Genomic DNA, 15,872 nt, shown 5'->3' on the forward strand with positions numbered 1-15,872 from the left:
ATATATATATATATATATATATATATATATCAATATATCAATATATATATATATATATATATATATAAATATATCAATAAATATATCAATCCGCCGTCTAAAGAGGATATATATCTCAACAAAGTTAGTAAATTAAATAAAATCGAAAAAGTTTGATAGACTTCCGAGTATCAGAGTAGACACTAAATGGAATATCGAGTTCGAGAGTGGGATCAAAATTTCGTCTCGACTTGTTTCTCAGTTGCGACGACGCGTTAAGGTTTGAGAAATCGCGTTTTGGCTCGCGAGATACCCATCCATCCCGTTGCGAATCGCGCGTGGATGCGTTTCGCTTTCGGAGTCGCCGTTAAACGTGCGCATCGATCGGATCGTCTCGCTGCGACAATTCTTTCTTGTTTTCTTTCTTTCTTTGTCTCTCTCTTTTTTCCCCCTCTCTCTCTCTCTCTCTCTCTTTCACTCGGGATAGACCGATCAGAAAATAGCACGCCGGCGTCGCCGCGACGCGAAACGTCGCCTCGTCTTTCTCCCTCGCGGGCGCGGCGCAGCCTCGAAGAGGAGTTTGCATGCGACGCCTCGTGTGCATGGGTGCGAACACGTGAACGAGCATCGGGGCACGTCTCAGTTTCCTGCATGGGCTACCTGTACGCGCGTTACACGCCGTTCACACGCGAGCACGCACTTTCGTAGCCAGCTGACTTTGTCCTGCGCGCGAACGCCCTGTCGATCGTTATACAGCCCCGCGCTAAATGTACAGGCCGCTAACGCGCCTCTCTCATTAACGGGCCGATAAATTGCACCTCCGACGAGAACGAGCGACTGTATCGCGCTACGCCACTACGCGGAACCGGAAGCGACGAGTATTCCACGGGCAACGAGGAAATGAACGATCTCTCACAGAGGCATCTGATACTCGCGCTGATTCACGCGAATGAACTGTTTTATCTTGCGCACCGAGAGGAAAAACACGTGGGAGTAGTGAATATTTATTTGACGGATACTCACACAACAAATTCGCTTGAATCTAAAAATTCTCTTGTCTCAAGTAGAATAAATCATTGCCTTCGTGTGAAGCTACGGGCTTTTTCTCGAGCTTTTTAGGGGAATGTATATTTCTTTATCTGAACACAATGTTTGATTTCGGCACGGGTAAACACGTTGTCAATGCTCATTCGAATAAATACGTTCTGTTTCTCGGATATTTTCTCTCTCGGTGCGGCGACGTGTCGAGGACAAGCGCGAACGTCAAGGAGGATCTTCCCGACGCTCGAATTCCAGCGAGAAAATCTGCCGAGTTTCCATCTCGTCGGGAACGGGAGTCTCGCGTAGGTCCCGCGGGGAAACGTCACGATGACGACCTAACGGAATCTTTCCGTAACTAACGCTACATCCAAGTATCCGGGGAGTATCGGAACAAACGAGCGTGACACACGGATCCGATATCTGTTATTACTCAATTACTCGCAGCCTTTCAGTTGCGCGCGCGCGCGCGCTTTTGTGCGCTCCCCTCGCCTCGCCTCGCCTCGCAACTCGACGCGCAGGAAGCGCAGGGGAGGAGGTCAGACCGCGGAATACAGCTCGGGTACAAAGTACGGCGGTTTTGTGCGGTTAATCTTCACGATGCAGTTCCTCGGTTGCCTCGTGTGCGAAGGAACGATATAAATAGCGTTATCGTGGAGTGTTCACCGCAGCCGATAACGGCGGACGGATTTTGCCATCGACACGCCGACTTCTCGCGGGACGACCGAGCTCGCACACGCTATTTTTAACGACTCTTCATTAAGAATAATCTAGCCGCGAATAAAAAGATGTAAGTGGAACAGGCTCGATAAGCCGGCCGATAAAGATGTCACACGATACGCCCGGCCCGAGGACAAATTGATCCGTTTTTATCGTAGCCGTCGCCGCCGTCATTTCGTAGTTACGAGTTATTCGGCCAAATTAATGCAGGTGAGAGAGGGACAGATCTTCTCGCAAGAGATGTTATTTCAAACGCGAGCCTCACGAGCCGTCAGGTGCGCGACGAAAAAATCGCTCAACGCGAACGAAGGGAAAGAGAGAGGAGATTGCCGCGACTGCATGTATTCAAGTAACAGATTCCCTCAAATCCTGAATAGAAATAGTTATTAGCTGAGTGATTGGAAGCGAAAGGATCGCGGGAAACAATTTCCGCTTTCGTCGGCTGCGAAGTCTCCTCGGATTTGTCGATCGGAGCGACAGACAACGGGCGAGGAGGTCAGCCAAGACGATCCGCGATCGGGACGCATTTCCCGACGAAAGAGAATCCCAATAATCGCCGTCTGTGAGGAAATAATTAATCGCGTCTGTAAAACCGTGGTTTGCGCGTCGGACGCGAATAGCCGGGATTATGCGACGGGGAGGAGGAGGAGGAGGAGGAGGAGGAGGAGGAAGAGCAGCAGAAGGACGAGAAGAGAAGGGAGGGAGAGAGGAGCGCGGCAAGATATCGTCTTTGGTCGCGGTGTGTCGATCGATACTATCCTGTCTATTATTAGACGAGTAACGGCACACGGATCGTTATTATTATTATGCGAAATGTATTTGTAGCTGACTCACAGACAACGACGACGACGACGACGACGACGATGACAACGACGACGACGACTACGACGACGACGACGACGACGGTGGTAGTGAAGCCAGTTCTATTCCAGCCACGAAAATTATGACTCGTCCTTTAAGCCAGCTTGAAAATACAAGTAGAGACGTTCTAAGGTAAGATAAAGAAGACGACGTAAGCATAGGGCGGGCCGAGAGAGACGAAGGACGAAACTCGATCGGCAAACTAATCGTTGAACTCCCGACGGCGGACGGAATTAAATCCTGCTGAAGCTCGAAAATCGCTTAACCGCGCCACCGAGGCGGCGGCCGTTAATAATGAACTGTGCTCAGTCTCGAGATGTCGCGATAATTTCGCTCGTCCTCTTCTCTCTCCCTCTCCTTACCTCCTCTCTTTCTCTCTCTCTTTCTCTCTCTCTTGCTTCTCTTTCGGTGGTCGCGACGTGGAAAACACTTTTAATGCGTTCGGTCGCGTGCTTCGCAACTCTCTAACAGAATTACGAGTCACCGGAATTACGCGATGCGACGCGCTAAACCAATTAATCGACGCGCGTCCTGCGTTGTTGCCTGCGTTGGCGGGACTCCTTTCTCTCTCTCTCTCTCTCCCTCTCTCTCTCCTTCTTTCTCTCCTTTCCTTCCTTCCTTCCTTCCTTCCTCCTTCCCTCCCCCCTTCTCACCTTTAGCGAGGATCCTTTCCTGCTTCGGCCAGACGCGGACGAAAACGTCCCGCGAGAAAATAAATGGGAAACGCGACCACACGTAAATTATTCAACAGTGTATTGACCGCCGCGTCGCGAGAGACCGCGACGCCATATTTCCTATTTATACCCCCTGGGAATAAATAATGCAGAGCACGCGGAGGCTTCCAAACGTGTCTTTCTTTGCGATCGGTGCTCAAACCTTAAAAATAAACGATCCAGTCGGCGAAGATACGACCGGCATTGATTTTCAATCAACCGCAGTCTTCGCCGGCTGTTTCTGGAAGAAACGGCAGGATTAATTATGCACCGGCCGACTAATTTCAGCGCACCGGCTATTTGTCGAGAGTGACCGCGACGAGAGATGAGAAATCGAACCTGGGATTCCTAGGTAAATTTAATCCCACCAGTGGCCTAACGCCATTTCGACACTACGTACCCCGCACATACACACACATTCGCTGCGCGCTTTTTACATGCGCGTCAAAAATTCCGTCGTCACGAGTCTTAATGGATAATTTTAGCGTTACGAGTACTCTCTTAAAGTGAATCAGTGAACAGTCATTGATATCAGTTATAAGTATAGCACTGAGCAGGTTTAGTGCTGTACTTATAGCTGCAAATCATATTTACTGCTTTCAGTGATGTTTCACTGATTCACTTTAAGGGAATGCCGAAGCTGAAAACTTTACCGACAGAATACTGACATTTTTCTGCAAAGTTTACATCGTATTGGTTACACAGAATTACAAATGCTTTTACGCAATGAACGTACGTACAAAAATAAATAGGAGCATTGCTTGATATGTGACAAAAAAACGAGCAAAAAATTTTTAATGTAAAATCTCAAGCTGTCAGCGTAATATTTGCCTAATCCAAAAGTCCCGCAGCTTGCACATACCGAAAGTGTGGATGCTCCAAATAGAAAAATTTTGAAGGACATTGCTCTACTTTTGCCTCTGCATTTGGAAACTTAAGAATATCGAAAAAGTTTGCAGAAAGATTTTTATACATATATGGTTAGCTTTTTCGTTGAACATGTAAAACAAAGCAACACACATTCATGTAAATTCTGTATATACAAGAAATACGAAAAGAATAGTGTGATTATGTTAGTGACGATCGTCTCTGCATTATCGACATTGTTCGAGTTCGTCATCGACTCCAGCATCCCCTTAAGAGAATATCAATCGCGAGGATGGAAGAGTAACCCGGGGGCCTTTTATTAGCGATGCAGTTTGGAAAATGGGAGCAACATCCTTCTTCGCGTGAAGAATAACGAGGAGTTGCTTCGGAACTGAGTGAAAAATTACTCGAATTCGCGCGGTCACTCTACTGTCCGAGTGAAATCTCACTCCAAGAAATTCACAGAATAGACTTTTGTAACCGAGGAATAGACCGGCATACCTACAATAATTTATTATCCTTTCATTTCATATCTGCTATATTTTTATATTCATATCTTAGGAACCGGAATGTGCTATTAAAAAACTTTATGCTCTTACTGAGAAATTTACTAGCGAGATAGACTTTACTGACTTTAGTTTCTATTCTTGCACTATTAGAAACAGAAGGTCTGTTCTTTTGCGAAGAACTTCCTGTATCACAATGAACACTGATGCAATAAGTTAGAGAACATAATATACTTCGCCCTATAACGTATTGCACCTACTGATGCTCAGAAAGTTCCTCATATAATAACAGACCTATTTTAAAATTGAAAACTAAATTTAAATAAACTGAATAAAATTTAAAATTGAAAATTTACATAAAAAAGAAATATACAAGATACGAAGTTAAAGATGTTACCGACTATTTTATTTATAAAATCATGCAAAATATGACATTTTTTATTTCTATCAGCCATTTGATATCGCAGACGAACATCATTTAATAAAGTTAATTAATTTCTAGGTAAAAAGTTGTTAAAATAAATTCAAGGACGCTTTAATTTTTTTAACTGTCAGCATAATGGCCTGCAACACATCTTTAACTTTACATCCTGCACACGCAATATTCTTCTCTTGTAGAGACCGAAAGTGGCGCGGGTGGATGCGTCACGATTTGCAGGGAAATTCGGGGCGAAGGGGCCATAAATTTCTAATAGTTTCTAATAGTGCGCGCTTTAGCGAGTGGCGCAACGCACGACGAGCAAATAACCACGGGCGTGTCAAGCGCGTTAACGCGAGAAGCGGACAATCGTAAAACGCAGCGGCCCGAATCTTTCCTCGTGGCGTAAACGCGCGGGCGGCGCGGCGGAGAGGTTGGTCGGTCGGTCGGTCTCTGGCGATTATTCGAGTCAGCAGGATGTGCCTTCGGGTTGCCATTACACCGCGTCGTTTATACACCGGCGCGTGTGCACACGCGACACGCGCGCACGCACACACACACACACACAGAGCACACGCGCGCGCGCACACACAGGCTCGCGAGCGTAACGCGCAACGTAACCGCGCCAATATGCGCGCATGCATAATGCCAAGCATAACCGAGTGGTTTATTTATAACGGCGCGGAAATACACTCGGTGCCTTTATTGTAAAACGTTGTGTAACGACGTTGTGTAACGTAATTGCACGATAGTACGGCGACGCGTATGCGAGCGCGGCGCATGCACTTGTCTGCCCTCCCCCTCTCTCTCCTCTCCACCTTCGCCATCACTTCCACCTACTCCTCTTCCTCCTCCTCCTCCTCCTCCTCCTCCTCCTCCTCCGCCGCCTCTTCCTCTTCCACCCCCATCCTTCTCGTCGTCCCCGTTGCCTTCCTCTGTCCACCGCGAGAGTGACCGCGATGATACCTGGCGAGGCTCGCGATCGGTCGGAATTGGCGAAAGCGGCAGGAAACGTCAATTTTCGCCGAAAACACCGAAGACGCAACGACGACGCCGCCTCCGTCCACTCGGCAGCCGGACGTTTTCGCGCGAAACCGGCGGCTGCCGCCGCCAGTGACATTGATTTACGAGAGAACGCGAAGGACGAATTTCCGATCCCACCGGCACGATCGCCTCGAATAACCACCGTCGATCGCGCACAATTCTCGTTGTCGTTGACGTTGAGCGAGCCATGTCGCGTATCGATCGCACCGGACGAATTTTCATGGGGGAAATCTCTCGCGGGGAGATCGCGCGCGATTCTCGCTTGAACGGCCGCCCACGCTTGAGTTTTCGAAAACGGCACGAAGCGATTCCTTTTTACTCACAGCGTGCCCCGCCGGGTGCCTCTCGAAACGTTAGCCAAGCCGGGTATTTACGATACTGGCACGCGAATGTCTCTAATTATAGATCGTTGCAACATCCTCTCTCGGAATATGCACTCTGCACTCCGCCATATAGTGGGTGTAGTCCGGCATGCCATAAATTGATAGGGACATGAGATGATACTCTCTCTCTCTCTCTCTCTCTTTCTCTCTCTCTCTCTCTCTCTCTCTCTCTCTCTCTCTCTCTCTCTCTCTCTCTCTCTTCCTCTCCTTCTCCCTCTCTTTCTCGAGTTGACTGGGTTACGCATCGACTCGATTTCACATAAAATCTCATCGGTGCATAAAAGTGCATTTAACTAACGTGAAATCACCTCTCCGCGATGGAGAGTGTCGTGACGTAATTATCGTGTTCAAAATTCTCGTTCGTAATTCGGAAAACCGATGCGGAAGTAGCGCAACAGTTCGCAGTAATGTTTGGAAAAATTTGTATTACGTTATTGACACGTGTTCATGATATATGTAGATACTCAGACCAGTATAATGATCTCTATGAGTACAATTACGTTACTAGTGTACTGGGGAAAAATATTTGGAAATTTATTTGCGGGATATCAAGTTTATATCCGTACAAATCAATTTTATCTCGCAGAAAACAACTTTATATCCCGCAAATAAATTTCCAATATATATATCTCCTCTCAATATATTTTCTATAACCGTACACTGAAAGAACAAAGCATCTAAAAAATAAAAAGATATCCGATAGATAGTAATAACACATTTTTTTTAATTTTAATTCTTCTGTCTAAATAAATGATTGTTTTCATGGAAAGTGACAGTTTTATGAAAATATATATTTTCCAATTTGAAACAATGTTTCCAACATGCAAGCTATTATTATCATATTATATACTCTGACATATCGCATTCTAGTTTCTTTAAATAATCAATAAATAATAAATCAATGTTGCGTTTAGAAAATCCTAATAACCTAACTCTACACTGAGATAAAAAATATCTAAGGAATAGTAAATATTTCTCTTGTGAATCCTAATAACACATTTACTTAAATCTTAAACTTTGGACGCTTTCATACTAATAGCGTCATGCCACCTTTATCACTCATTACATGTCAAAAGGAGATGGAGTGATGTTTCCATCACGAAAGCGTTCAAAACGAGCGCAACCACCGATAGACCTTTGATTCGCGGTTCACCGTCGACTGTTTCCAAGATACTATCGCCTCAGAGAAAAATGGCTGTGCTCTTAACGCGATACCGTTTTCCGTTGCGAGCGAAACACGGTGGCTTTTATGGGCGACAATCCGATGAAGTTTACACGTGGCGCGGTGTTATCGGAAGGACGAAGCGCAGCGGGAGGATCCTGAGGATCTGTCTAGGCGCGTTGGTGAGCGCGGGTGCCACCTGCGGCTCGCTCCTCTACCTCCTGGACAGATCGGTCGAGGCCATAAGTCCCGCAACGAGACTGCCCAGTTATCCCTGGGAGTTCCAGGGCTACTTCAAGTCTCTCGACCACTCGGCCGTGAGGAGAGGCTGGCAAGTGTATATGACCGCGTGCTACTCGTGCCACAGTCTGCGTTACGTGCGATTCATGGATCTTATCAACGTGTCACACACGGAGGACGAGGTCAAGGACATCGCCGCGGAGTTCGAGGTAAACCTGAATTTATATCGCACTTTCGGCGTGGGCGTTTCTCCTCCTCCTCCTCTTCCTCCTCCTTCTCCTTCTCTTCCTCCTCTTCGTCGCCGTTCTCTCGAGTATAATTGACTTCGGCTTCGTTCGGTCCGCTCGACGTGTAATTCAATTACGAGTTGGCTCGCGAGTAACGTTCCCCCGTCCGCGCAAAAATGAGATTAGCCGCCGCTTGGAGCGCGCGCGCGCGCGCGCGTACATTCGCTCCAGTCCCGGCATTGGGTGGCGGAAATGTTCGGGAAAAAACCCGATGATATGTACATATGCATATATGATGATATGTATATATGTCTCCACAGGAGACACGTAATTGCGAAAAGAAAAAACTTGCTTGCCTGCCGCACGATAATATAAGTATAAGTCGGTTACTTCTCCGTACACGCTATTACGCGATCGATTTCAGCGGGGCGATGGTATCGGTGGAAGTTGATCAATGGATGAGCGCAATGAGATGCGTGCGTGCTTTATCAAATCGTAACGGCGTAATTATCGGAGAGACGGCTTGTGAATGTCGTAACACACGACGACACGACTGTATATTAGTCTCCTCTTTTTTCCTCCATTTCCCGTCGCCGGTGCGTCCTCTAGCGCGCGCGTAATTTGTGTCGACGACAGAGTGGCTTCTCACGTAAAATACGACCGGTCGCATCTTCCTTCGTTCGTCTGTTCGTTAATCAAACTGAGCTCAACGTAATTCTCGGCTCTGAGACTCGATAGGAGAGGAGCAACTTTCTGCACTCGTCGCTCTCGTTTCGCTTAACGAAAACGTACAGTCACGTCGGTCGCGTCGTTTGTCCAGGTGCAAGACGGCCCCGACGACGAAGGTAATCACTACATGAGGCCCGGAAAAATCACCGACCTGTTACCGTCCGCGTTCCCGAACGAACAAGCCGCCAGAGCGGCCAACCTCGGTATGTACCCGCCGGATCTAACCTACTTCATCGAGACCAAGAGGAACGGCAGGAATTATCTGTTCGCCTTCATGACGGGATGGATGGATCCGCCGGCAGGCGTAACTTTAACGGGGGTGCAACACTTTAACGCGTATTTCCCCGGCAACGTGGTCGGCATGCAGCAAGTGAGCGCCGAAACACACCTCTGCGCGAATTGTTTTCTCACACAAAACACTCGACGTTTCCTGAAGAAACTATTTCTTTTCATCTATTTCTTAAGAGAGATATGTGAAGAGAAACGTGTGTGACCTTCTATATACTGGAGGAAAAAAGTGGTTGAGTTAATGAGACTTTGCTTGAACGAGCAAAAATCGATTGAGCGAATTATATACACTTGCTGTGACGTATGTGTGATCAATTGATTCAACGATTGCGATTTGGTAATACGATTTGGTAATGACTGTGACGCGTAATTTGCTCAATAAATGCAATATTTGCTCGAAGGTGCGTGGCCGCCGATTTTGTCAATTCAACTGCTTCTTTTTCTCAGTGTAGAGTCGCAAAAGAATCAACAAAATTATCCCTTCGGATTTTACGCGATATCAAAAATAAGATAAATTACACAGACGGGAATACTTTCTTTTGTCTTTATACAAATTTTCTTCAATTTCACACAAATCTCAGTTGGTGCAACTGAATGAGGAGCGGGCGAGAAATGACATTTCTTTAACTATAATCGCAAAAAACATTACAGTCCAAACATTCAGCCGCATTAAAACTCGGTTGAGACAACCGAGAGCGATTGGCTGAGCAAAAACCTCCTACAGGAATCTTTCTGTTCCTATAGTTTTTCATCTGGTCCCCAAGTAACATGAAATTCAGTTACGCTAACGGAGTTGTTTTTCCCGAGTAATAACTTCCGTATAGTTACTGTGCAATAACTTTTATTGCATTCTGTCCGTGCACGGCGCGCGAGAAATTTCTTCGTCTTATCGAGAAATGTCTTCAGGTACTATTTGAGGGAATCGTGGAGTACGACGACGGCACTCCAGCGACCATCTCGCAGATGGCGAAGGACTTGGTCGAATTTTTCACCTGGACATCCTCGCAAGAGTTCGACGAGCGAAAGTCAATGTTTATCAGAGCGATGGGTGTCTGTCTCATATTACTGGCCTCGACTTTCTATTACAACAGATTCGCTTGGTCGATTATGAGGAGCTGTCAGATCGCGTACATACCCAATAGAAAACGCTAAGAGGGTTCCTAGCGAGAATCCGAGCGAGGAAAATTGTTTCCCGACGTCGGCGAGACCACAGCTGTAGTGACGTGTGAGCTATGTCGTTCGAAAATTTGTCTCTGCGACGGTGTTAGTTTGACATTGCGACTAATGGCGATTGTTTATTGCAGTTTCGAGGTACGTGCAGATCGGCCAGAAAAACGATGGATCACGATCACAGGCAGACGCAAGACGAAGCCGCGACGAGAGTTTGCGGATTCGGACAGCTGAGCGTTCAAACTTCGCATAATAAACGAACAATAGTGATTAATCGTAAATACAGACGAGGCGGGGGCGTCGAGCTGAATCGCACTTCGCCAGAGATTATTTATCAAGGTGGATTTTAGCTCGACTCTCTCTCTCTCTCTCTCTCTCTCTCTCTCTCTCTCTCTTTTTCTCTTGACGTGATGGCCACGCAAATCTGTAATTCTTATTTAGAACCGAGAGACGCGCGCGCGTCAACACACACGCGCGAGCGTACGCCCACGAGGCTCTACAAAGTTGCATCAGAGTGTGCACCTGTACGCGTAAAAATGCACTCTATAAATACGGCCGACACATCGGACTAAAGCGAATCCCACGTTTCCCCACGTCCGCGTCGCCGTTGCGTTGGCTGTGATCGCGGAATAGCGTCGTCCTCCTCCTGCTCATTCTTGTCGTCGTCGTCGTCGTCGTCGTCGTCGTCGTCACGAATACGTCGTCGCAAAGAATACGAGCGATCCAGCACAGGACCGACCGATCGACCGCCTGTCTGTCTGTCGGTCTGTCTGACTGGCTTCTTCGGCAACGGCATGCGCGGCCATCGATAATCGTTTCGCAATGCACGGCCTTGACGATGCCTGTATAGTAGCCGATCGGCCCGTCTAAAAATAGGCGAAGCTCGCGAGGAGTCGCGGCAACAAACATTAACGTCGTCTCTTACGTGTCGTTAACTCCGGGATAACCGGTGGTTGCATGTAAGTCCATCTATCCCGCCCGTAATAATATCCCGCGCCCCCGCGCCCGCCCCGGGGACACCTCACCGTCTATTTTAAGGCCGCCGCGTACATAACGACGATCGTGTGTCCCCCTCGCTCACTATTTTTTCCTCTCTTTCTGTCCCTGTCCTTCCCTTTCCTCTCTCTTCGGCCTGCCTTTCAATCTGACGATCGGTGACAATGGCGACGACGATGATGACGACGACAACGATGCGGAATAGAATGTCGAAAATAATATTGGGCGTTTCGACGGGGCTATATATAGGGGGATGATGCATCAATGCAGCAACAAGTGAGGCCCGCGGGCGGCGAGAGGGAACCGTAGCGTTGGGTTAGAGGGGGAAGAGGGAGGGGGGGGACAGAGGGGGACAGGACAAATCGAAAATATACGGAACGATGAATGAAACCTCCGCATTGACGTCGCCAAGACGTGCCAGGCGATGCCGAGATTATACAACGAGAGGCGGGTACTGTTTCTGAATGCACCTCCGCCGGCGGCGGCGGCGGCGGAGAGGCGGCACGGTGACGGGATATCTCCGAGAGAAAGAGAGATATACGCGGCAGATATCTCGAAATATCATCGATCGCTCCGGGGTAGAGAATTACCGGGGAGAGGCAGGGAAGAGAACGACGAAGCGATGTGACGTCGAAGGCGAGCATCGCCGAGGAACGAAATGCGAGGATCGCGGAATTGTCGTAATCACGGTAAGAATAACTCCTCGTGCGACGTAGACACGTCGTGCGAGATGAAAGCTCGCGATATTAGAAACGCGCGCGAGCCGTTCGGCCACTCAAGATCCGTCAACTCGCGGCCAATTCGCGCCGCATTCAGCTCCGCGCGAGCCAGATCGCAACATACACAACATTTTTCTGCTCTCTGACGCAAGAAGGGAAAGAGAGAAAGAAAGAAACGGAAAAATAGAACACGTTGGTGGAAAGAAACGGAAAAATAGAACACGTTGGTGGAATATCCTACGACAATTCGCGCGCGTGCGTCGCCGTATAAATTGGAAACATCTGGGAATTGTAATTCCAAATGATTAATTCAACGAATTCAGCGAAACCGAATTGCGGGAAAGGAGCATGTCACGTGTCACATTGGGCCAGAGATCCTGACACGAGTGTCTTTGCCCGACGTTAAATCTCTCGCGGAGGTAGGGGACGTCATTCGGATAATTTATTGTCATTACTTATCCGGATTACTTATGCAAATATTTTCGGTCGAGGTGAAATGCTAATCGCGCGAAATGCGCTCTTCCCCGAGAGAAGGAGAAAAAGACATCCTTTCGCCGTTAGAGAAACTCAAGCGATCTGAGAGGAAACTTGTGTATCACGTTAATTTCACGGCTAGTTATTGATTGTTAAAGAAAAAGTGTAATTTTTGGAGTATTTTACAAGCAAGCGTTCTGAAGTGTTCTTTCGTGCAAAGATTTGTTTACTTGAAAATGGCACGCGAGAATTTTCACTCGATAAGAAACACTCTTACTGCGGTTCGCTTTACGAGAGCGCATATCTGAACAACCTTAATGAAGTTACGAGCAAGCGATCGGCGCAAGCGAGTCGACGCGTTGAAAGAAACGCGTGAAATCTCCGATAAGTAACGACTCCTCGGAGACGCCTCGGTGCGCCGTTCAAATATAGAAAGCTCGCAAAATAGATCGCGCGAAGCGCACGCGGATTCGCGTTTGAATGAAACCTCCGGATTGACGTCACGGACATGCCGAACGTCGCCCGTCGTTATCTAAGGAGAGAGACGCTTGTTTTGTGAAATCGCGCGGTACTCTCCGCTGCCAGACGCCACCGAAACTTCGAACCCGGAGGCTTACGTCGAGCTCTCGGAATAGCGAATCCCGGTCGAAAATAACTTCGCACTTTCGGTAATATGGCCATATGGCGCGGCCGCGCGATGAAAATACGCGCGCGCGCGCGCGAAACGTCGAAGCCCATATCCACGCCGCGCGTTTTCCCGCTAAATGCGACCGCCCGATTTCGCCGAGAGAGCCTCCAATTAAAATAGCCTTCCGTTGAAACGGAGCCTGCCAGCGAGCAATCAAGTCACCTCGTTCGCCGGCGAGAAGCCTCTTCAATGGCGTGTCATTCGAAAATTATCGCATTCTTGCAATTTTCGCTAAGAGAAAACCTCGAGTTCCTCACGAGGACACAACAAGACCTTCCACGGAGATTACAATAAATTTCTTCCAGGACTGTGTATTGAGAGAACGTATCTCGAATGTAAAATAGAACTGAATTTTGTACGTGTGTGTAGGCGGTACTCATAATCGGATCCTATAATCAAGATTGTCTTAAGTTCATCGTCAGATACTATGCGAATCGTTTCATTAGCACACGGGACATCTGAGGATGAATTTAAGAAAATTCCTTAAGAATATTAAATTTCTTAAAAACATTTAAGAATTAGCCAAAGGGATCATATCGTTCCGTCAATAAAAAACAAAATCTGAAATGGAAGATCCGACTATGAATATCATCCTGAATTCCTCTTGCTCCCCCTCTTTCTTAGGTAAAACAAAATATTTGGCTAAGTGTGCGCTTTCCGTAATGTCCAATTCGTCTTACTCTCGAGAATTCACTCGTCAGTTAAATTTGGCTCTGAGCGTGTACTTAACGATCTTAAGTGAGTCTTCCGGGGCGTCGTCGGTAGTGAGAGACCACGATCGAAGAAAATCTTGGCACTTTCGATCGCGCACCATCGTCGACGCGGAGCTTACACGAGCGCTGCAATTTTGAGAAACCCACGTCGATTATCCGGCCGTCTCTCATTTCCTCGCGCCAACGCAGTCGCCGCTCGTTAAAATAGAAGATCACGCAGAGTCTCTACAACCCCTCTCTCTCTCTCTCTCTTTCTCTCTCTCGCTCTCTCCCCCCCCCCTCTCTCTCTCTCTCTCTTTTTCTTTCCATCTCCTCTTGTTTTTCTTTTTTGCTTCCTTTCTTTACTTACCGCCACGTTTGCTTTCGTACTCGTATCGGCGAACCGGTGTTTTACGGCCGGCGCGAGTTAGCCTATATAGTTAGTTTAATAGGCTAGGAAAGTGAGTCGGTCGGAACGCAGTGCAGAAATCATTAGAGTCCTGTTTTCTGCCGTTTATTCGGATCCCTTCTCGCGAAGTTATACCTACATCGAACCGCACGAAAAAATGATCTGTGCCCTCACTCGGCTGCCTGTTAAAAGTAAAAAGAGAGAGAGAAGGGAGGGAGAGAGAAGGAAGGGAGAGAGAGAGCGTGAGAAATTGCTTGGTGCGAGATAAATGTTCGCTAATGCGATTAGAATCTCTGGTAAGAGATCTCTATCGTGTGAAACGTTATATTGTATCACGAGGGAGCAGCTTTCATGTGTACGATTTTAGACGGAGATTAAATCTGGATTTTATTTACGAGTTAAACAACGCTAATGATACAGCTCACGTGTGTACTGTGTACTTTGGACGCGCGATTAATTCGCATTCAATGTTTTGCGCGCCACCGAGTGCAGATTCGCGTGGCGAAATGTGGCGAGTCGGTGCACTCGTGATTTTCGGCCCGTTTCCATCGAAAAGTGACGCAAATCCAGTCGCGAGGAGCGTTACGAGTCTCAATAAGACGCGGATATAAGCCGCGGTGTATCTCAATTTTTTTGCGAGATCCTGAGTGGCAAGCTGCGAACACCTACGCCAGCTTGTGGCGACAAACAACGCGATCGTCTCGCTGCATCAGCTAAAATTAAAGTCCCTCAAGTAAGAGTAGACACAATTGATTTTTGGTCGAAAATGGCGTCTGTATTTGTTTGTTTTTACTTATCATCCTATTCGGCTTAACTCGAGTTAACCTTTAAAAGAAATTTTCCCACATATTTCTCTTTGTTATGATACTATTGATAAAAATAGATTTTTCAATTTTTTCAAGAAATTAAAAATTTTCTTCCCTATATTTTTCTTTCATCTTTCTTTTGAAACAGCAATTTCTTCTACAGAAGAATCTCTTTTATGTGATAGTCCTCAGATCCGTCATTTTCGATCAAACAAGAAAGTAGATCAATCAGTAAGAAGTCGACGATGTCCAGACTTTTATTTGAGAGACTCCAGCTAAGACTTTATTTTCAAGCGATACCGCCCGCGCCGCAGTTCGTCTCCAGGGCGATCATGTAACTTTCCCCTAAGAGCGGAAGTGTGAAAAGTGACAAGTTTCACATAAGCTCGACAATTTTTAGCGATCGTTCAGGAGGAAGATCCCGCACGCGCCCGCGTTCAATAAAACAGCCCGGTGGTTATCATCGCGTTTAAGGCCGTGTTTACGCCGGGCCCAGGATGTATAAAAGCGCGCGGCGAGAGGCGGCCGCAGGCCGCGGGGTTTATTTCGACGACTTGGCACTACACTTCCGATTAATAATAGTCGTAAACGTCTCCCGCATATCTCTGGCCGGACAAACAATATATTTCTGTCGGCGACAGCTCGATCTGTGGGAGGTCCTGTCGTTGTGTTGTAATAATCACTGTCATAGGAAGAAGAGAGAGAGAGAGAGAGAGAGAGAGAGAGAGAGAGAGAGAGAGAGA

The 15,872-nt window shown here is 47.3% G+C and overlaps 2 protein-coding genes across 15 annotated transcripts in view; one reads left to right on the forward strand and one right to left on the reverse strand.

Annotated features, from left to right (window-relative positions):
* LOC116853599 (histone deacetylase 5) overlaps nt 1–15,872 on the reverse strand; it is a 138,003-nt gene that overhangs the window by 96,363 nt on the left and 25,768 nt on the right. Inside the window, exon 1 of one of the 14 annotated variants that reach the window (XM_032834766.1) lies at nt 2,572–2,701. The exons of the other annotated variants lie outside the window; for them this stretch is intronic. The gene's annotated coding sequence lies outside the window, so the exon portion shown is untranslated. Of the gene's footprint in view, nt 1–2,571; nt 2,702–15,872 lie in introns of those variants that run through there. 14 annotated transcript variants of the gene reach the window in all.
* LOC116853680 (cytochrome c1-2, heme protein, mitochondrial-like) lies at nt 1,690–11,639 on the forward strand. Its single transcript, XM_032834847.1, has 5 exons — nt 1,690–1,947; nt 7,606–8,140; nt 8,979–9,257; nt 10,082–10,400; nt 10,480–11,639. The coding sequence occupies exons 2-4, from the start codon at nt 7,721–7,723 to the stop codon at nt 10,325–10,327; spliced, it is 945 nt and encodes a 314-aa protein (XP_032690738.1). The 5' UTR covers nt 1,690–1,947; nt 7,606–7,720; the 3' UTR covers nt 10,328–10,400; nt 10,480–11,639.

Source organism: Odontomachus brunneus, unplaced genomic scaffold (assembly GCF_010583005.1).
Source record: "Odontomachus brunneus isolate Ranch 3 - 2012 unplaced genomic scaffold, Obru_v1 Obru_scaffold_006, whole genome shotgun sequence".
Classification (NCBI taxonomy): Eukaryota; Metazoa; Arthropoda; class Insecta; order Hymenoptera; family Formicidae; genus Odontomachus; species Odontomachus brunneus.